General features: G+C 39.4%; 2 protein-coding genes across 3 annotated transcripts; both read right to left on the reverse strand.

Annotated features, from left to right (window-relative positions):
* Positions 1-191: 191 nt before the first annotated feature.
* Positions 192-19,786, reverse strand: sys1 (SYS1 golgi trafficking protein). 2 transcript variants are annotated; one of them, XM_056270400.1, is made up of 4 exons: positions 19,776-19,786; positions 1,743-1,989; positions 1,150-1,217; positions 192-1,058 (listed from the first exon to the last, which is right to left on the reverse strand). In XM_056270400.1, the coding sequence occupies exons 2-4, from the start codon at positions 1,902-1,904 to the stop codon at positions 818-820; spliced, it is 471 nt and encodes a 156-aa protein (XP_056126375.1). In that variant the 5' UTR covers positions 1,905-1,989; positions 19,776-19,786; the 3' UTR covers positions 192-817. The 2 variants fall into 2 exon arrangements, with proteins under 2 accessions (XP_056126375.1, XP_056126374.1); XM_056270399.1 differs by lacking the exon at positions 19,776-19,786 and adding an exon at positions 2,434-2,590.
* Positions 7,118-17,561, reverse strand: LOC130104017 (adenosine receptor A1). Its single transcript, XM_056270396.1, has 2 exons — positions 17,162-17,561; positions 7,118-7,773 (listed from the first exon to the last, which is right to left on the reverse strand). Exons 1-2 carry the CDS (start codon positions 17,548-17,550, stop codon positions 7,146-7,148), a joined length of 1,017 nt encoding a protein of 338 aa, XP_056126371.1. The 5' UTR covers positions 17,551-17,561; the 3' UTR covers positions 7,118-7,145.
* Positions 19,787-20,875: the final 1,089 nt, after the last annotated feature.

The raw sequence follows: 20,875 nt of genomic DNA on the forward strand, positions 1-20,875 counted from the left end.
TGATTGTGGTATTGTCTAATTATTTAATTGTAATGTGTTTGATTTGTCCCTTGTTCTGTGTTGTATTGTAAATTAGGACCCCCTCAAAAACGAGATGGTTCATCTCAAGGGGTTTATCCTATTCAATAAACATTTATATTTCCAATTGAACTAGGATATTAAATGACAGAAAAGTAAAAGGGGATAAAAAATCAGGCATCCACTTTTAATTTTGTCCTTTGGAACAACATGCTCAATAACAACAGGAACATCTATCAAGAAAGTAAATGGGTCCATTTTGATTTCATGTTGACTTAAACTTGCATCTGAGGTCAATGAAACTCTGCCATTGGTAAAAGTAAAATGGTGACTTGATAAAACATGAAAACCACATTTCTTTCCAAAGGATTACGATCCATTATCCAAGAATTCAGAATTATATTGCATTTTATTTAGATAGAGACTTGCATATAAGACATGATGCTTTTCTGTGCGGTTAGAACACATCATCACTTTCATATTTTCCGCAGCCATCTGTGAATGATGAAAACCGTTAATAATTACTAAATATAATTACAATAGTCCCTTTGAAATGATGCGAATGCTGCGGGAAGTCCCAGGAAGTCATCATCCTCATTCGATGCATCTTGAAAACCCATTTGACATCCTGTGGCACAAATCAATGTCATCCGGATTAAATACAGTGACGTGACCAATACATCACCAAAAAACCAAGTCCTTTCTGCTCGTCCTCCCGGAAAACCACAGCGGCGTTAGTCAACATGCCAGCCCTGCCGATACGCCGACCAGCTGTGGCACATCTGTCTCTAAACAGTCCTCATAGGTTCGATTTGGGTGCCGTGTTGACAGGGATGGCTCTGAGCTCTGTCCGCATGCACATGTACTCGCCAATGACTGCCATGAGGGCCATGCAGGCCACGTTGACCAACCACCATGACAGGGCAGCTGGGAGGTGGGCGTTATAGATCCAGCAGCCGATCATGTGGAAGAAATGCACTGTTACGGTGAAGTCCAGACACTGCTTTCCCCGTCGGATGAAGAACCACAGGCCAAGAGCACTGAGAAAGAGAAACAGAGCCAAGAATGACTTAAGATGGTGGATAAAAGTGAGATAACTGTCTGAAATAAGAGACATTAATATTAACTTACCATGTGAGAGAATTCAGAATAAATGCCATCATGGATAAGCGGCCTTGTGTTGTTGAAAACCCAAGAACCTTGAAAGAAAGTCAACTAGTTATTTGTAGGGCTGGGTTGATGACAATATCAATTTTAATTTTGATGAACCAATATTGATTTTTAAATGCCAAGATCGATCTATTAGTCTACGCTGTTCTCATCTAAAAATCACGATAAGCTTTGTGATTTGTTATTTTTGATAAGAACCACAAAGCCTTAGATTTCAGATCCTGTCAATTTTATCCTGAAATACAAACAAAATTGATGCTCTTTTATGTGGCGTGAGAGAGATCGCTGTAGTGCTAATCATAAACCAAACATCTCTTCATTTTTACTGGAACTTATAGCATTAAAAAAACATTAATGATCATCATATGGTATGATGAAAGCAACAGTTCAGCTTGCTAAAATCTATCATGTCTAATGTAATCGCTCAATCAGTGTTTCACCCTGGGAAAGACGTCAATAAAACAGCTTGTAAACAATATGTGCATTACATTTACTTCAAGAAAGCCATGATTGTTGTAACTATTTCATCCAGCTCTATTTGGACAGGTTCTTACCTCATAACTGAATATCTGGTCAAGTGATCTACTGGTATGGACCAAACCATCAACACCAGCTAACCAGAGACCCAAGAAGCTGTAGTAGATGCACTGCATGAGAACAATCTGAGAGATGATGAGGATCGGATCCCAAATGTAGCTGCGGAAATGACTGCCCATCTCGCAGGAGAAGAGGGGGGCAACACAGGTCCCCACACCGGCTGGAGGGGAGGGTTAACTGGAGCCCCAAGAATTGCGTTTCAACCTGTCAATGCCAAAAACAATAACAGTGCAGAATTCAGTTTGTTTGTCAGACCTCCACACTTCTGAGAATACCATGGTAGATCTCCAAAAACGTGGCATTTCTTTCTTAGTAACCACGAAAACGTAGATAAGCTTATTAAAACAACCCAGATAAAGTGAAATCAATTTTAGTGAGACAAATACCCACCGCTGGTCAACCTTATTAGGCAACATACGCACTAGTTAGCATTCAAACATTCTACAGTCAAGAATAATAATGTGTTATCTTCAGTATTTTATAGTTATATAAATATAATTATTATAATTTATTATAACAAACAAGCAAGTATATGTAAAATACCGCGGCGAACAGACTGTTTATTAGCATTCGCTGGCTAAAACAGCGATAACTAGCGACTTTGTTTACGTCCGTCTGTGAGTATTATAATGGGATGAAAACACAAACCCTGATTAAGACACATCCGTAACACGATCCTGAGCTCAGTTGGGCGGCTGACAGTTTAAAATTAAGGATAGGGAACGCTATATGTTAAGGCTAATAATAGTAATTTCAACCGGATGCGAAACTTTGAGCCGATGTTCAGAGCTTGACGTCATCATCTGTGTGTCCAGCGGCGCAGATTCGATACATCACCAAACTTCACATCATTTCTTTTACTGTCTATGATCAAAACAGATAATGCCGCTCTTCGATGGAACAAATAATGGGGGAAATGATTACATTGAGGTTCAGTTAATGTCATTTCTGGAAATTATTATTCTATTTCTCCTTATTTGACTTGCTTCACTTGTTTTATAATTGCATTATAAAACTAGAAAATGAAAGTTTGAATTTTGATTTGACAATTTGGAAGTTTAAAACCGTTTGAAAGTGTGTGTCCTGGTGGTTTCACAGACGGCCAGGATAAGTTAAATTATACGGAATCCCTGAACCGCAAAAAAATAAATAAATAAAAGATTAAAGTCGAAACATTACGAGAATAAAGTCGTAATATTTTGATATATTTCAAAATATATCAGTGCAAGTTGCTCTCGGTTAGGGTTGAAACATGCATTTTAGTCTGGGACTAGCTTAAGCCTTGTCTGTGAAACAGTTTGAAAGCAGTTTTATATGCTGCGTGGACCGGTGTTCTGAGTGGTTGCTAGGTTGTGAGTTTTGTGTTTTGGGTGGTTGCTAGGTTGTGAGTTTGGTGTTCCGAGTGGTTGCTAGGTTGTGAGTTTGGTGTTTTGGGTGGTTGCTTGGTTGTGAGTTTGGTGTTCTGAGTGGTTGCTAGGTTGTGAGTTTGGTGTTTTGGGTGGTTGCTAGGTTGTGAGTTTGGTGTTTTGGGTGGTTGCTAGGTTGTGAGTTTGGTGTTCCGAGTGGTTGCTAGGTTGTGAGTTTGGTGTTTTGGGTGGTTGCTAGGTTGTGAGTTTGGTGTTCCGAGTGGTTGCTAGGTTGTGATTTTGGTGTTCTGAATGGTTGCTAGGTTGTGAGTTTGGTGTTTTGGGTGGTTGCTACTAGGCTGCTTATAGATAGATGTATGTCAAGCCAACATTACCGCTTCAAGACCTCATAAAGATAGGCCACGGTGTGGTTATGCCAATGACATTATAGTTTTTTATAAACATTTTTAAAGATTTTGTTTTCACTTGCTGGCATTCTGAAAGTTCACAGTTGTTATCTTTGACTTATTGGTCATATTTTAAGGCCAGTGTACCACTTCTGTAAAACGGAGCTTCCTCTTGTCTCGCTCATCTCTTGGTTCACCCATCAGTTGGTTTGGTTTGTCGCTAGAATGAAAAACAAGACCTGAGCCTGAGAAAAAAAAAAAAACGTTTGACCCTTATAGTAGCTTAGTCTGGAACTGGATGCATATCTTACTCAACATGTATCTCAGTAAATTGGTAGTTTGTGACCATAATGTATTTTGAGTCAGGCATTATAATCCATCTTCATATTAATCTTGATGATATACCAGTTTGCATACATGTTATTGTCAGTCCAGGAAAGTTAATTATTGGTTAAATGGAAAATTTAAGTCATGTGTTAAATGCAAATCTTTACTGTCATAAAAGCACATAACTCTATAGTTTGGTACAGCTATGTGTTATGTAAATTTGCTGGATATAGTTTGTTAGCTAAATGTATAGGAATTTTTATTGTAATACACAAAGTCTGTCTAACCTAACACGTGTACAGTTAAAGAAAAATAATTATGTTTTGAACCAAGAAAATGAAGCCTATGGACTATTATGCTTTTTTGCCTATTATTTCAATGTTTTAGCACATTTTTCCCAATTGTCATTACTGAAGTATTAGCAGTTAGCACTGTAATGAATATTGGTGTGTTTTGTTCAAAACTGGTTCTGTTAAATTGTCCCGTTTTAATCTATTTACTAGCTTGTTGTTTGCTGTGCATTTCAATGACATGACAAGTCTAACAAACCATCCAATGCTTATCCTACAGCCACATCAGGCCACAAAATGTTTTTATTACGTTCAAAAGAAAGAGATCTTTGAAGTAGCTGTCCATATTTGAACTCACAGTGGTGAATTCACTGTACAGCTGTGTCATATTACATTCGGCATTTTGCTTGGCTGCTGTGTGAGAAGCTGGTTATCAGCTAACTTCCTGTTACTCAATTCAGCAAAAACTGAGATGATAGCTATTGAACCAACTAGATTAGGTCATTTGTATGACAATTTTACTCTGTCCATTGATGATTCAGTCATTCAGTGCAAGGATAGAGTAAAGAATCTTGGGGTAGTTTTTGATCGGTCACTGTCATTTGATTTGCATATTAAAGAGGTGACCAAAGTAGCTTTCTTTCATCTCCGAAAAATCGCAAAGATTAGATCAATACTGGCACGGAATGATGCTGAGGCCCTTATTCATGCCTTTGTTATTATTGTAATGTATTGTTCTCGGGGCTGCCTAAGAAAAGTTTGCGAGGTCTGCAGATGGTCCAGAATGCTGCAGCTCGTATTCTGACTGGATCATCTAAATACATGCATATAACTCCTGTGCTGGCCTCACTGCATTGGCTCCCTGTTCAGGCTAGAGCTGATTTCAAGGTTTTGTTGTTAACATACGAAATAGTGAATGGCCTCGCACCATTAAATCTGTCTGATCTTTTAAATTCTTATGTGCCTACTCGGTTGCTGCGCTCCCACGGGACAGGACTTCTGACTGTACCAAAGGTTAGGAAGAAAACGGTTGGTGAGCGAGCCTTTCCGTTTCGTGCTCCAACACTATGGAACAGTCTTCCGACAGATATTAGACTGGCATGTTCGATTGAGGTTTTTAAATCTAAGCTTAAGACCTACTTATTCGCTGCTGCGTATGAGTCCTAAATGTTCAGTTATCTCTTTTTGTATTGTGGTATTACTTTTTTACTGTCTCGATGTACTGCGAGGGACTGGTAACCTGTTTGGAGTGTACCTCGCCTTTTTTGTCGTCAAAGTGGGATGGGATTGTGGGATTGGCTGTAGCCCCCGGTGGCACTGTGCGCTAGGTGGGATGGATGGATGGATGTCTCGATTTTCTTTTTTTATTGTATTGTGTGTATTTGACCTATATTCTGTTTGTAAAGCACTTTGATTGAAAGCGCTCTATAAATAAATGTATTATTATTATTATTATTATTTGCATTTCAGCACAAAAAACAGTCTTATTTACCAGTCACACACTATCCAACTTAACCAGGGGCCGGTTGCATAAACTGCTAAGACAAGTTAGAAATCTTTTTTTTTTTCTATAAGACAGTTACATAGATTGGTAACATAGATTGGTCTCTAATTGGCTTTATGCACAGCTTCACTACTTCCTGAACTTCAGCCAGCTCCTTTGTTTCCTGTCTGCCATTATTGGACAAACTGATTAATCCAACCTGGATTAATCAGTTTGTCCAATAATGGCAGACAGGAAGCAAAGGAGCTGGCTGAAGTTCAGGAAGTAGTGAAGCTGTGCATAAATCCTCTTTGATACCGAAAAGACTGATTACCCCAAACTAACTGCTAGTTGGTCAGACTAGTTCTTAAAGGGATCGTTCACACAAAAATGAAAATTCTGTCATCATTTACCAAACCTGTATGAATTTCTTTTTGTTGCTGAACAAGAAGATAGTAGAAGATTGCCTTCCATAGTATTTTGTTTTCCATACTATGAAAGTCAAAGGGGCCCATTAATTGTTTGGTTACCTAAATTCTTCAAAATCTTCTTTTGTGTTCAGCAGATCAAAGAAACGCATACAGGTTTGGAATAACTTGAGGGTAAGTTAAAGATGACAGAATTGACATTTTTGGATGAACTTTAAGACACAAGACGCGTCCCAATTCGCATACTTATGCACTACTCTAATCCGATTTGTAGTATATTTAGTGCATGTAGTGTGTTCACAACGAAAATTCAGAAAAGGAAAAAGTGCACTTTAAATACCCAGATAATACACTTAATTACCCGATAAAAAGAAGTGTGAAATGTTGGACACTTCATGCACTCAACTGTTGCAGCTTTAATTAGCAGAGGGAGAGCGGCTATCGGTCTCCAATGTTGAATGACAAAATAACCTTGTAAAATTCATACACTACACGGTTGAGTACATAGTGCATACAAACATAGTGTATGAGTGTATAGTGCATCATTTGGGACAGAACTAGTCTCTTAACATATAAATGGCTATATTTATTCAACTGGACCCAGGTGCGGTATAGCATTGCGCTTTGGCTAAAGTAATTGTTATTCTGTCCAGTGCAACATGCCTCATTGCTGTGCAAATAAGACTTAAAATGGAATGCACCATATTTACAAAACTGCACAATTATGTTTGAAAAGTGATGTTTGTGTCCATTTTCCTGTGATCACGGCAGCAGTAATTCATCAAATGATGGAGAAGAGCATTATAACTGGGCATATTTCCAGACACACAGTGTTGACTAGTGCTGTTTCTGCACTGTAAAGAGCTGATTCAGGTGCATGGACTGCAGTAATGTCAGATTGGACTGGCCTGCAACATCCCCCACAATGTAGTGGTCAGAATAAGAATGCAAAATGAAAAATTGCATTGCACAATTTTGTGTTTTTATGCTGTTACATAGTTCCTTTAGTCAATCAGATGCTAAAACAACTCCAACGTACGCTCCCCTTCTTAGTAAATTCCCCCCTCAAGTCTTAGTTGCTATTGAACTTGTGTTTTCTCCGTGATTGGTCCCGGACCGTGCTGGCTTGGGCTGGTTGAGGAGGCTTTACAGAGCATGAATCGCTGAATGATATGAATCAGTGTATCACGGAAGCGCTGGATGCGGAAGGCATACACTAGCGGGTTGAGTGCGGAGTTGATGTGTGACATAAAGATGCCCACATAAAAAGCACTCTTGGGCACTGTGCATGTGGGCCAAAAAAACACAAAACAGTTCATGATATGAAGTGGCAGCCAGCAGAGCGCAAAGAGAAACAGAACTAGTGCTAACGACTTTGCAAGTTTCAGCTCTTTGCGGTAGTACTTGCTGGAGTCGCAAGTGGCCTCGGCTCGACGGTTGAGCTGGCGTTTGATCACGCGGAAGATCTCGGCGTACAGGCCGATCATGATGGTCAGGGGAACCACCACCCAGACGAAGAAGTTGAAGTAGACCATATAATCCATGCGCATGACGTTGGTGAACTGGCATTGGATGGGCGTCGTACTGACATTTCCAGGTGGACTGCAGTGCCAGCCGGCCATAGGCACTAGGCCAGTCAGAAAAGAGATGAGCCAGCACAAACCCACAGCTACCCACGCCCGCCTCTGTGTAACAATGATGTTGTACCTGCCAAAACAATACAAATACAATTACTTTTTGAAACCAATATATCAGCAAACGGCGATTCAAGTGTTGTTCTGTAAATGCATTGCTCACATCTAAGTGCATTCACATTCAAGTTTTTTTTACAAAGTACTATAGTAATAATACACAGCTAGACATTTTCTGAATGGGAGGTTAGTTGCTCATTGATGTCTATATTATTCTCTTTATAGATATGGATTGGTGTGTGGAGTCTTTGGACTTTTTTACCCAGACGTATCATCCAGACTAGACGATAAAGGTAAGTCCAAATGATTTCGAATTATTATTATTGGTGTTTGTTATTAGGGGCCAAGCATTGAAAGTGTGTAGGCAGTGGCACCTCGTGAAATCGTTGGTGTTCTTATTCTTATTCTTCTTCCATTTCTTCTTCTTCTTCTTCTTCCGTATGGAAGTCTATGGCAGTCAATAGAACTGCTTGCGGGAAAGTTATGAAATTTGGCACACTGATAGAGGACAGTCTGAACACTCACCATAGCAAATTTGGAGTCTCTAACTCAATCCCTCTAGCGCCACCAACTGTCCAAAGTTTCACTCAAGTTTATAACTTTTGAACCATAAGGGCTACAAACAAAATTCTACTGATTCCTTGGCTCAAGGCGATTCGATTGCATTATTTTTGGTTATAACTTGTCCAAAAATCATAAAAGTGGTCTTGTTAGATTCAGGGCCATTTTGGGCGTCGGCCATTTTGAATTTTGTACTAAAATGCTGTATTTTATGAGCGAATGAACGGATGGGTCTGGTTGACTTATTTTCAGGGGAGTCATCTCCTTAGATTCCTGAATCCTTGCCGAGTCCAACGATACCAAACATGCTAGGTTTCGCCTTACGCTTTGTGTAGCGTTGTGATTTAGCGCTTAAAAAACATTTACCAATATCTTCGAAACCGTTAGACCGATCGAGACAAAACCACCATAGGAATTTTGGAAACATATGTCGTTGGCCATATGCTGGTGCCCAAATGTCAAAATATTAATAGTAAGTGGCGAGAAAATGCAAACAAAGTCAGGTGTGGGTCATTTGTTATATGTTTTTATACATATAAATGTCTATAACTCCAAAACGAAATGAGATATTTTCACCGAATTTGACACACACATGTATGGGCTCACTATGAGGACACATAAAAAAATGGTAGGATTGTGCCTCTTGTTGGCGCTATAATAGAACAAAACATGAAATTGCCATTGACTTCAATACAGTTTTGTGATATAAAATGCTATACTTAATGAATGCATTGGTGTAACATTATGAAACTCAGTATGTGTCATCAGCACCATGCCCTGAAGGTAATCAAAATATTTAGAGACAGTGCCACCTTTTGGTTAAAAGTTATAACAAAATGTCCAAAAATGCTAATAACTTTTGAATAAATATGCCTATTGTAATGACACTGGTCTTAATTTGGGTCACGCCGAGAACATAGATACCAGGTTTGCCGTATTTGGCCGAACTTCCTGTCCGCCAACTTGGTTTTCATTCAATACCTACTTTTTCAAACTCCTCCAAGACTGTTCGTATCATTTCCAGACTAAAAGTTATGGATTTCGTGTTGATAGACGAAACCGTTTTCATATATTGCAGCAGCAAAGTTCAGGCATGCTGCCAAAAGGACTATTCAGGCTTTATCTCTGCAATGCCTCGACACCATATTGACACCAAACTTTGTATGTGTCATTGTCACTTCACTCTGACCACATCACATCAATAACTGCGCCACCTATTGGTCGAAAGTGATAATCCATTAAATCATATTTTTAGTTACTGTATATATTATTTGTTACGGTTGTGACGTAATGCAGCTATGTTGTTTCTGCTGTTGTTGCTGCTGTCTCCTTCTCCTTTAGGATTGGTCCTGGATCTAATGCAACGCTATGGGTGGTTGGATCAGAGAAGAGGCCTGGACTATAAATTCCCCGGAATTCCTGTAGAGGGTGCTCTCTGCCTCTTTGATTGCCCCGGTGTTGTACTGTGTGTTTGTCAGCCGGTGAAAATGAAGCCCAATCGTGTGATTTATGTGCTCCTAGCTTGTGTTAGCAGAGTATTGTGTAACTACTTTGATACTGTGTGATTTGTACCCAGCACACCAGTGCCCGTGATCGTGTCTGTATGTTTATGATTAATTTGAGAAGCCGTAGGGGGTGAGTGCCTTGTTTTCTTTGTAGGCCGAAAGGCCGTTATTTTTCTCCTGGTTATTGTGCTAGTTAAGGAGATAGGGTATTTCATTGTATGTTTTGTTTCTTTTATTTGATTCACAGGAAAGGTAGCTTTCGTGGGAAAGTTAGTTCTGTTTGGTTTATTGTTTTGGCATTAGCTCACCCCTGAAGATCTTGCTTCTACTTTTCCCCTGTTTGTTTGATTCTTTGATTCTGTATTTTCAAGATATTGTTTTATGAATGTCAACACAATGCGGCCCTGAAAACAACTCAGAGGGCAAGAAAATAGCAATAAACTCAAGCTAACTAAAGGAATTGGTTTTGTTGTTTATGTTACACCCTGACCTAGACCAGGGATCGTAACATAAATTGGGGGCTCGTCCGTTGCATATCAATGAAGGTAATTGATATTAGTTTCACATGCATTTGTTGCCTGGTAATTTTCCTTGGGTGCGGGACGAATTGGAGGAGTGTAAGCATGGAATTTGATTTAACGTCATTTACGTTGTCTCCTACCACGGAGGAATTTAATAAATGTCGTAAAGCTGATTTGTTACAAATTGCAGATTTCTTTAATATTGTTGTTCCTAGGGAGGGGCGAAAACAAGTTGTTAAAGAGAAGTTGTATAGCAAATTGGTGGAGGCTAGAATTTTGCCTGATGAATCTGTGGAGGGAGTAACTGGGACGGGTGCTGAGGCAGCAGTTGATGGAGATACCTTTTCTTTTCCTAGCATAGATCCTAGTCATTCCCGATTTGATCCTATGCTAGCTATTAAATTGAAAGAGTTGGACTTGCAGTTAAAAAAACAGGATTATGATGCACAGCTTCTTCACTTTCGGACTCGGGAGTTAGAGGCTGATAGCAAATTTAATTTACGCAGGTTGGAACTACAAGCCAAATTGCCACCTAATGTGCCTGTGCCTGTGCCCAGATCTAGACCACCATCTCCTCGTTTGCCAGTTTCACCTGCACCGAATCAAAGTCTACCCATTACCTCCTCTGTTGGTGCGTCTGTGACCAGCTTTGATGTGAGTAAATACATTACACTTGTTCCTCCTTTCAGAGAGACGGAGGTAGACTCGTATTTTGTCGCTTTTGAGCGCATAGCAGCTACATTACATTGGCCAAAAGAGTTGTGGTCGCTGTTATTGCAATGTAAATTAGTGGGTAAAGCTCAGGAAGTGTGCACATCTTTACCTATTGAACAAAGTTTGAATTACGATACTGTTAAAGCTGCTGTTTTGAGAGCATACGAATTAGTACCTGAAGCTTATCGTCAGAAATTCAGAAACCATCAGAAAATTTCCAGTCAAACATTTGGCGAGTTTGCTCGCGAGAAAACTGTGTTGTTTGACAAATGGTGTGCCGCAAGCAGAGTTACAACATTTGAGCAATTACGCGAACTCTTGTTGCTAGAGGACTTTAAAAGTTGTGTTTCAGAGGACATCGTGGTGTATCTGAATGAGCAGAAGGTCTTATCCGTGACTAATGGCGCTGTTTTGGCAGATGAATTTGTGCTCACGCACAAAACTGTTTTTACTCCGTCTGTGTGTAGAGAGAAACATGGTTCATCTGTTGAATTTCCTGTGAGAAACGATTCAAGGGTTTTTTTTAAGGGTAAGGGAAAACGAGAGAATAGAGAGGCAGCCTCGAGTGTGTTTCGTAATACAAATGTGGCTCGTGAGGGAGAGAGGCGCGTGTGTTTTTTCTGTCGTGAGCCGGGTCATTTGATTGCAGATTGTAAGCGCTGGAATCAGAATAAACCATCTGAGAAACCAAAGGGAGTTGCTCTAGTTCATATTGCGCCCTCTGCGTGGAACTTTATTAATCCGCATACAAACTTATACTGCCCATTTATTATGAACGGTTCAGTATCTCTCTCAGGTGAACAGGGACACTTGAAGCCGATTACGATCTTGCGAGATACTGGTTCGGTTCAATCTTTTATTGTGGAGAGCGCGCTCGATTTCTCAGAACGGTCATACTGCGGATCTAGCGTGCTAATCCGTGGCATTGAACTCGGTTGTGTTAAAGTTCCCTTGCACTCTGTTTACCTCCAATCTGATTTGTTCACTGGAGTTGTAAGTTTGGGAGTACGTGCTCAGCTTCCAATAGAAGGAGTAGGTTTGATATTAGGCAACGATATTGCTGGTGGTAAGGTGTTTCCTCAGCCCATTGTTGTGGACAAGCCAGAGGTGTCTGGGTTTTGTGAGCGGGTTGATGTGGGCCAAAAGTTTCCTTCTGTTTTTACTGCTTGTGCGGTAACCCGTGCTCAGGCTAGGAAGTTTGATGATGTTTTAGATGTGTCTGAAACCTTTATGACTGATAAAGTTGACAGAGGGGAATGTGCGCAGGATGTTTCTCCTAAGGGGTGTGATTTCGACCAGGATGTTGCAGTCCAGTTTGAGTCTTTGTGTGGAACCGGCAAAGAACAGCTGGCGGCTGCGCAGAAAGCTGACCCGTCTCTAGTCAAATGTCTCACTGAGGCTGTACAAAAAGATGAAGTAGTAGATAAGGATGTGGCTTATGTTTGGGAGGATGGAGTGCTTATGCGTAAGTGGTCTCCATCAGAGAAGGATCTGAGCTGGAAGACTGTTTTTCAGGTAGTGGTTCCTCATAATTATCGTGAACAGATTTTGTGTTTAGCTCATGATCATGCTCTCTCTGGCCACCTGGGAGTAAACAAGACTTTTAGTCGCATCCTTCACTATTTTTACTGGCCTGGCTTGAAAAAATCGGTTTCAGAGTACTGCCGTTCTTGTCATGTGTGCCAGCTAGCTGGTAAACCTAATCAGGGAATTCCTAGTGCTCCTCTCCATCCTATTCCAATTGTGTCGGAGCCATTTGAGAGAATTATTATTGATTGCGTCGGTCCATTACCTAAGACTAAGTCTGGATATCAGTATTTGCTGACTCTAATGTGTGCTGCTACTCGGTATCCCGAGGCGATTCCTATGCGTACCATTAGGGCTAAGAATGTGACTAAAGAGCTAGTCAAATTTTTCTCTACATTTGGTATTCCTAGAGTGATACAGTCGGATCAAGGTACAAATTTCACCTCCAAGCTGTTTTCTCAGGTTCTGGACTGTTTGTCAGTAAAGCATAAACTTTCTAGTGCTTACCATCCAGAGTCACAGGGAGCACTGGAACGCTTTCATCAGACCCTGAAAAGTATGTTGCGTACGTACTGTTTTGAAACTGGGAAAGATTGGGATGAGGGTGTTCCCTTGGTCATGTTTGCGGTACGAGAGACCGTTCAGGAATCCTTGGGTTTTAGTCCTGCCGAATTAGTGTTTGGGCACACTGTGCGGGGCCCGTTAAAACTGTTTCGTGAACAGTTGCTGGCAGAGACAACCCCCCAAACTAGTGTACTTGAGTATGTGAATTCGTTCAGAGAACGCCTACACCGAGCTCGTGAAGTGGCACTTTCGGAGTTGGGCCGCACTCAGGTTAAAATGAAGACCCGCTTCGATAAAAAGAGTGTCTTTAGAAGTTTTCAGGAAGATGATTTGGTGCTTGTCTTTCTTCCTCTTCCAGGGTCGCCATTGCAGGCAAAGTTCTCAGGTCCCTACACCATCAAGCAGAAATTAAGTGACACTGATTATGTCATTAATACGCCTGACAGAAAACGAAAGACCCGAGTGTGTCACATTAATATGCTAAAAGCCTATGTAATGAGGGATGTAGTTCAAAAGGATGATGTTCAGAATATGCAAAAAAACACTGATTCCATCTCTCCTGCTATGGCAGCCGTATACTGTCCTGAGGATGATGGGCTGCGAATGCGAGATGTATCGTGTGCTCGGTTGGACAATTCCAAGCTTTTAGTGGATTTAAAGTCTCATCTGTGTTACTTGAGTGAAGCTTGTCAAAGTGATGTTATTGCGCTCATTAAAAAGTTCCCTGCTTTTTTTTCTGATGTGCCAAGTCAAACTACAGTGTTGGAGCATGATATTGATGTGGGTGATTGCTCTCCTATTAAGCAGAATTCCTATCGTGTAAACCCCATCAAGAGAGAAATAATGCAAGAAGAGACTGCATATTTGTTAGAACATGGTTTTGCTGTGCCAAGTTCCAGTTCATGGAGCTCACCCTGTCTGTTGGTGCCTAAATCAGATGGCAAATTTCGATTCTGCACCGATTACCGCAAGGTAAATTCCATAACGAAACCCGATTCCTATCCTTTACCAAGGATGGATGATTGCATTGATAGGGTTGGCGCTGCAAAGTTTGTGACTAAGCTCGACCTGTTAAAAGGTTATTGGCAGGTACCTTTGACCGCCAGGGCTTCAGAAATCTCTGCCTTTGTTACACCTGATCACTTCCTAGAATACAAGAGGATGGCTTTCGGGATGCGAAATGCACCCGCCACTTTCCAACGCCTGATGAGGATAGTGCTGGCTGGGTTAGGAAACTGTGAGGCATACCTGGATGACATTGTCGTTTGTTCATCTGACTGGGAGCAGCATCTAACAAATCTGTATTCAGTTTTTCATCGACTAAGTGATGCATCGCTTACTTTAAATCTTGCTAAATGTGAGTTTGGTAAAGCTGTTGTGACATACCTTGGGAAATGTGTGGGTCAAGGGCAAGTGCGTCCTGTTAATACAAAAGTTGAGTGTATTATTGATTTTCCCGTTCCTAAAACGAAACGAGAGTTGCGCCGCTTCTTGGGAATGACCGGGTATTACTGTGCTTTTTGCAAGAACTTTGCTGAAGTTGCATCACCCCTTACCAACTTACTGAGTCAATCTAGAGTGTTTGAGTGGACTTCAGAGTGTCAGTCAGCTTTTGATGCGGTTAAAACGTTGCTGTGTAGTGCCCCAGTTCTATCAGCTCCAAATTTTTCACAACCATTTAAATTGGAAGTCGATGCGAGTGAGGTGGGAGCAGGGGCAGTCCTTATTCAGGAGGATGCTGTGGGAATTGATCACCCGGTATGTTATTTTTCAAGGAAATTTACGAAATCGCAGCAACATTACAGCACAATCGAGAAAGAGGCTCTTGCGCTGTTGCTTGCACTTCAGCATTTCGAAATTTATCTTGATGCTTGTAATGTCCCTATCCTGGTGTATACTGACCACAATCCCCTGGTTTTTCTTTTTCGAATGTCAAATTCGAATCAAAGACTGATGCGCTGGTCTTTGTTGATACAAGGTTTTAACTTGGAAATTCGGCACAAGAAGGGGTGTGAAAATATACTTGCTGATGCCTTGTCACGTGCGCCATGTTAATTTGGGGATTAAGAATTGTTTTGGTGGTTACAAATAATAATTTGTAATTTTAAGGGTGGGGGTGTTACGGTTGTGACGTAATGCAGCTATGTTGTTTCTGCTGTTGTTGCTGCTGTCTCCTTCTCCTTTAGGATTGGTCCTGGATCTAATGCAACGCTATGGGTGGTTGGATCAGAGAAGAGGCCTGGACTATAAATTCCCCGGAATTCCTGTAGAGGGTGCTCTCTGCCTCTTTGATTGCCCCGGTGTTGTACTGTGTGTTTGTCAGCCGGTGAAAATGAAGCCCAATCGTGTGATTTATGTGCTCCTAGCTTGTGTTAGCAGAGTATTGTGTAACTACTTTGATACTGTGTGATTTGTACCCAGCACACCAGTGCCCGTGATCGTGTCTGTATGTTTATGATTAATTTGAGAAGCCGTAGGGGGTGAGTGCCTTGTTTTCTTTGTAGGCCGAAAGGCCGTTATTTTTCTCCTGGTTATTGTGCTAGTTAAGGAGATAGGGTATTTCATTGTATGTTTTGTTTCTTTTATTTGATTCACAGGAAAGGTAGCTTTCGTGGGAAAGTTAGTTCTGTTTGGTTTATTGTTTTGGCATTAGCTCACCCCTGAAGATCTTGCTTCTACTTTTCCCCTGTTTGTTTGATTCTTTGATTCTGTATTTTCAAGATATTGTTTTATGAATGTCAACACAATGCGGCCCTGAAAACAACTCAGAGGGCAAGAAAATAGCAATAAACTCAAGCTAACTAAAGGAATTGGTTTTGTTGTTTATGTTACACCCTGACCTAGACCAGGGATCGTAACATTATTATTCAGCTATTTTGCCTAAAATCATCTTAAAATGTCTTTAATTGCTCCTTGCTGTAGTTGGTCTGACACTCCCAGCCATGTTGGCATGTCTTATCGTCTTCTTGCGCTTGCGATAATTCTTCCGATAATTGCTGCTTGAAGCTTTATTTATTATTATGTCTGCAGTACAAATGGATGAGTTACACTTGCCTTAGGTACATTTGCCTAAGTGCATTTTCTAAATGAAAATAAACTTGTTATTTATTAGATATAAATGATGTATTTTAATATATTTTAATACATTTAATTCACCGTTCCTCACAAATGTGTTACATAAGCACATGCCATCAAACATCAGGCAAATGAGTGGTTAGGTACGCTGCCAAAATACTATCAGACCAGTGAACATCATTCCCTTTGACAGACAGCAGGGGTTTAATTTAGTTAAAAGCCTTGCATTACACCACCACATTGATTTGCATTAAAGAAAGCAACAGATATATTGCGGTCCTGCTGTCTGGCCAAGGAACATGATAAAACACAACTGATGCATTAAAGGTAAAGTTTAATCTCTATGTGACAAAATGCACATTTTAGAAATAGTTCTGACTGTGACACTTAATTGTATGAGAAACTCTCAAAGCTTCGTTGCTTATAGAACAATTATTATTAAATTAAACTATGTATTGTTTTTTATCATAAAGCCATTGCATGGTAGCAATAAGCCTTGAGGCTGTGCATGACAATCATTTTATGTTAAATTATTGCTTTGTGTAATGCAAAAGTCATTTTATTGTGACACAGTTGGCAAAATGCTTTTTATGCACCATGCATACGTAACGTCCTAGAAATCTAAAGCCAGTTAACTAGCATAACATTTGACATTTGTGATTTCTCTTTATTACTGTGCACTAATGAATAGACATAGTAAATATGTTTGTGCATCACCCTGATACGGTTTATTTAGAAGAGGGATTCACAAATGTACAGCATGATATATTAGGTTAATATTTTTATAATTTAACAACACATTTACATGTTCAATGGTCTGATGTTGGTTAATGGTCACATGACATATACAGGTAAACATACACACTTTTTATGCTGTAATTAAGTATTATTAAATGTCAAATATTGAATCTTTAATCAGTAAGTGTTTCAGACTCACCTGGTGGGGATTTTGACGCGCAGGAATCGGTCGATGGCGATGGCCAGCAGGGACAGTATGGAGCTTTGGGTGATGATGACGAGAAGGCACGAGATGAAGAGGCAAGTGTAAAACTGTGTGGTGAGACCCAGGCTGATGACCACCGCAAGCGGAATGACAAGAACGCCGACCGCTATATCGGCCAGCGCCAGAGAGACAATAAAGCAGAAGGTCGGGTCTCTAAGACCCTGGTTCATGCACACCACCAAGACCACCAGCACGTTCCCAAGCACCGATGCCAGGGCGATAGTGCTCTCGATGGAGATGTACATCAGGTCCGCTTTCTCCCAACTCTCAGTTACTGTGACCGTTGACATCTTCGTCATCTGTAGCAGTTGTTCCTGTTCCATTGGGTCTTCTACAAGAGGTCCTCAAATGCTGGTATGTTCTCTCATTTTATTATATTTCTCAGTCTTTATAGTTGTCTCGTAATGAAGTCTTTCTTACTGGTAGTAGCTGAACTGGCCTGACTTGTCAATAGACAATAGCAGATCCATGTTATCTATAGTTACTTTGAGCTGCCGTGTGCCTTGTTCTCTGCATCTTCACAAACTCCTGCTTCTGCTTCTGTTGCGGAGGCTCTGCTGGCTGGGAAAGGGAGGGGTGGTTCATTCTCTGCACCACTGCTCGCCTCGCTCACCATTTCTCTCTCACTATCTCTCTTTTCCTACACTTTCCAAACCTGAAACACCAGTTGTGCCATTTAGAATTTAATTTAGAATGCCTTTTGAAGTTGAATTGAAGTCGCAATCAGAGTACGGAATTGTGATTTGAATTTAAATTGAGGAAGTAGAATTTAAATGGAACAAAACTCTGCTGTAAGTGTGATTTTTTTTTTTTTTACAATACATTTCATTGTAAGAAAGAATTAACCATGCATATGTTCATACACACAACAAATGGGTTATTTCCAAAAATGAGTATTTTTGTTTTAGTTTCTGGAAATAAATGGATATTAATTTACATTAGTAATTAATTAGCCTATCTGTTTATTTCCTGAAACTGATATTTTATATACAGTACTGTTCAATGTTTCAGGTCGGTAACATATTTAATTCTTAATTGTAACATTTTGTATGTTTTTGAAAGAAGTCTCTTATGCTCACCCAGGCTACATTCATACATTTGATGCATTCAAAAATACAGTAAAAACAGGAATATTGTGAAATATTATTACAATTTAAAAAAGCTGTTTTCCTTTGAAATACATTTTAAAATGTAATTAATTTCTCTGATCAAAGCTGAATTTGTCAGCATCATTACTCCAGTCTTCAGTGTCACATGATCCTTCAGAAATCACTCTAATATGATGATTTGCTGCTCAAGAAACATTTCTGATTATTATCAATGTTGAAAACAGTTGTGCTGCTTCATATTTTTTGTGGAAACTGTGATTTTTTTTTTTTTCAGGATTCTTTGATCAATAGAAAGTTCGAAAGAACAGCATTTATTTGAAATAAAAATAATTGTAACATTATAAATGTCACTTCACTGTCACTCTTGATCAATTTAATGCATCCTCCTGAATAAAAGTATTAATTTCCGTTTCTTTGGAACGGTAAAACTTAAACAAACACATGTAGAAAGTCATCTGTTTATGTCCATTTTCTTAAATATCATCTCATTTCTGTTCCTTAAATTCCTTTTCCTGTCATTCCAGTTAAAATTCCTATTCAACATCCTGTGGGTTGTGGCTAATTCAATTAAAATTCACACTCTTGTCAAAATTGTATTTAATTCTGAATTAGGCACATGCATGCATCCCAGAATCCTCTGTTTCCTGCCTCTATTGCTTTGTTTTTCTCTCACTGCATGGAGAGAGACATAATTTGATATTTAAATGTTTCTACCCAGGAAATCGGACATCATCTTCATCAAATTAATTTTTCAGTAATGTTCATTGTATTGTGCTAATGGATTCGTCTCAGTATTGAGGGAAGCACTTGTCTACCATGATCATTTCATCTTGTTCCCTAGGCTCCTCAGCATTATGTGGTTATCATGTCTATTTAAGTCCTCTCATGCAGAATTAAGGTTTCCTTTTTGAGTCATAACACAGACGAAGATCTTATTGCACTTTCAGAGCTCAGAGGAATTCTCACTTAGCCTATGCTTCATTGCAATATTAGCTTTTTCTGTGATGTGTCTACAAAATGCTCCTTGGAGAATAAAAATATAATAAATATAAATGAAAGTGGATAGCATAGCTCAGATTTCTTTGTGGGAGAATTTGTTCAGAAATGAGATCATTGTAAATCTGAGCACAAGTTTGTAATATTATTGAGATTTCTTCTGAAACAAGAGACACATGTGAGATCACTGGGGGTAACATGAGACTTAAGTTAGTCTCCATTTAATATAGTTGTCTAGACGATACAACTGAGGCATTAAAGAGATCTCATTACTAATTTCAATAATTACACAGCATATTTGCATTGGATTGGTCTCTAATGTCGGTTAATGGTCACGTGACATGGAGGTAAACTAAATAATTCGTATTTGTTTGTGTTTTATTTTTTGTTTATATTTTAATTTTAAAATGTTATGCTTTTTATTTTCATCAACTCAAGGAAACCCTGATTTAGAATGTTACGATCGACCAATCAAAATCAAGTATTCAAGCCAGCTGTGTCATAATGAAATTAAATGGCGTGCCACCTTGCCAAGAACTTCTACAATGTTCTCTTTGGATGTTCAAGCATTTTAAGGCGGTCTAGCGCAGTGATGTTTGAAGTAAATGCTGTTCTTGTGCTTTTCTGAAAGGATCTCTTAATAAGGCAATCTCTTTGATTAGTTTCATTCCATTAAGATGTTGCAGACACCTAAATGTCATTCCAAAGAAATGCAGTACTTTTTAGATTTACTATTATTAATGATATTTTTTTTAAGTCAAGCTATAGAGTGCAACAGTTTGGTTCCGGAAGTAAAAACTCAATTTATTTTCTCCAAAAGGAAACTGATTTTGAATGATGAGACAGACCTACTGTGAGGTAAAAGATTGTTAATCCATGGTATTTGTTTCTGCTGAAGACGTCATATTATTTTTTAAATAATCCCGATTAACAGTGCAATTCCTGGTGAAAAACTACATTACCCATTATGCTGTACAGAAATACACCAATCAGAGAGTCGAAAAAAGCAACAAGCTCCAAAACAGCACTGCGAATGATGTAATCGATTTGATCTCCCCATGCTCTCAAAATACTGAAATGTCATGCATATTTTGCAATAAACTTAAAGTAAATTGTTTTTATACATATAATGAACATTCATAAATGAGCAGTTTATGCTCTCTAAAGCAGTTAAGTACACAGTCTGGTACCTTTTGTCTTTTTGTCCGATTTTCAAAAACGTTTTCGCTGCAAATCAAAGTTTGTTGTGATTCACCTCTTAGCTGATCGGCTTAGTTCATGGTTTATAACTATTTAACGAAGACTATTTTAAATTCTCTATGGAAAAAATGAAATAGGGGGCGGGCACTGTTGCACTCTATTGCTCTGGATTAATGACTAGTCCAGCATCATTTGTGTTGAAGTGAGGTTGTGCTATTACTTTTCTTAGCGGTCAAACCTAATACAAGGCTGTTTCTAGTCTTGACCTTTGTTTGCATATGATGGACAAGTTACAATAGGTAAAACGGGTAAGTAATATTGCAAATACAATCTGAAAAGCATT

The sequence above is a fragment of the Rhinichthys klamathensis genome, unplaced genomic scaffold, assembly GCF_029890125.1.
Source record: "Rhinichthys klamathensis goyatoka isolate OS25496 unplaced genomic scaffold, OSU_Roscu_1.1 h1tg000303l_1, whole genome shotgun sequence".
Classification (NCBI taxonomy): domain Eukaryota; kingdom Metazoa; phylum Chordata; class Actinopteri; order Cypriniformes; family Leuciscidae; genus Rhinichthys; species Rhinichthys klamathensis.

Excerpts from the sequence above, each read along its gene's own strand:
- sys1 (XM_056270400.1), bottom strand. The coding sequence starts at position 1,904 with ATGGGCAGTCATTTCCGCAGCTACATTTGGGATCCGATCCTCATCATC. Across the intron at positions 1,218-1,742 it reads ACCAGATATTCAGTTATGAG|GTTCTTGGGTTTTCAACAAC; the intron begins GTAAGAACCTGT and ends CTTTCTTTCAAG. Across the intron at positions 1,059-1,149 it reads ATTCTGAATTCTCTCACATG|TGCTCTTGGCCTGTGGTTCT; the intron begins GTAAGTTAATAT and ends TCTCTTTCTCAG.
- LOC130104017 (XM_056270396.1), bottom strand. The coding sequence starts at position 17,550 with ATGGAACAGGAACAACTGCTACAGATGACGAAGATGTCAACGGTCACA. Across the intron at positions 7,774-17,161 it reads CGCGTCAAAATCCCCACCAG|GTACAACATCATTGTTACAC; the intron begins GTGAGTCTGAAA and ends TTGTTTTGGCAG.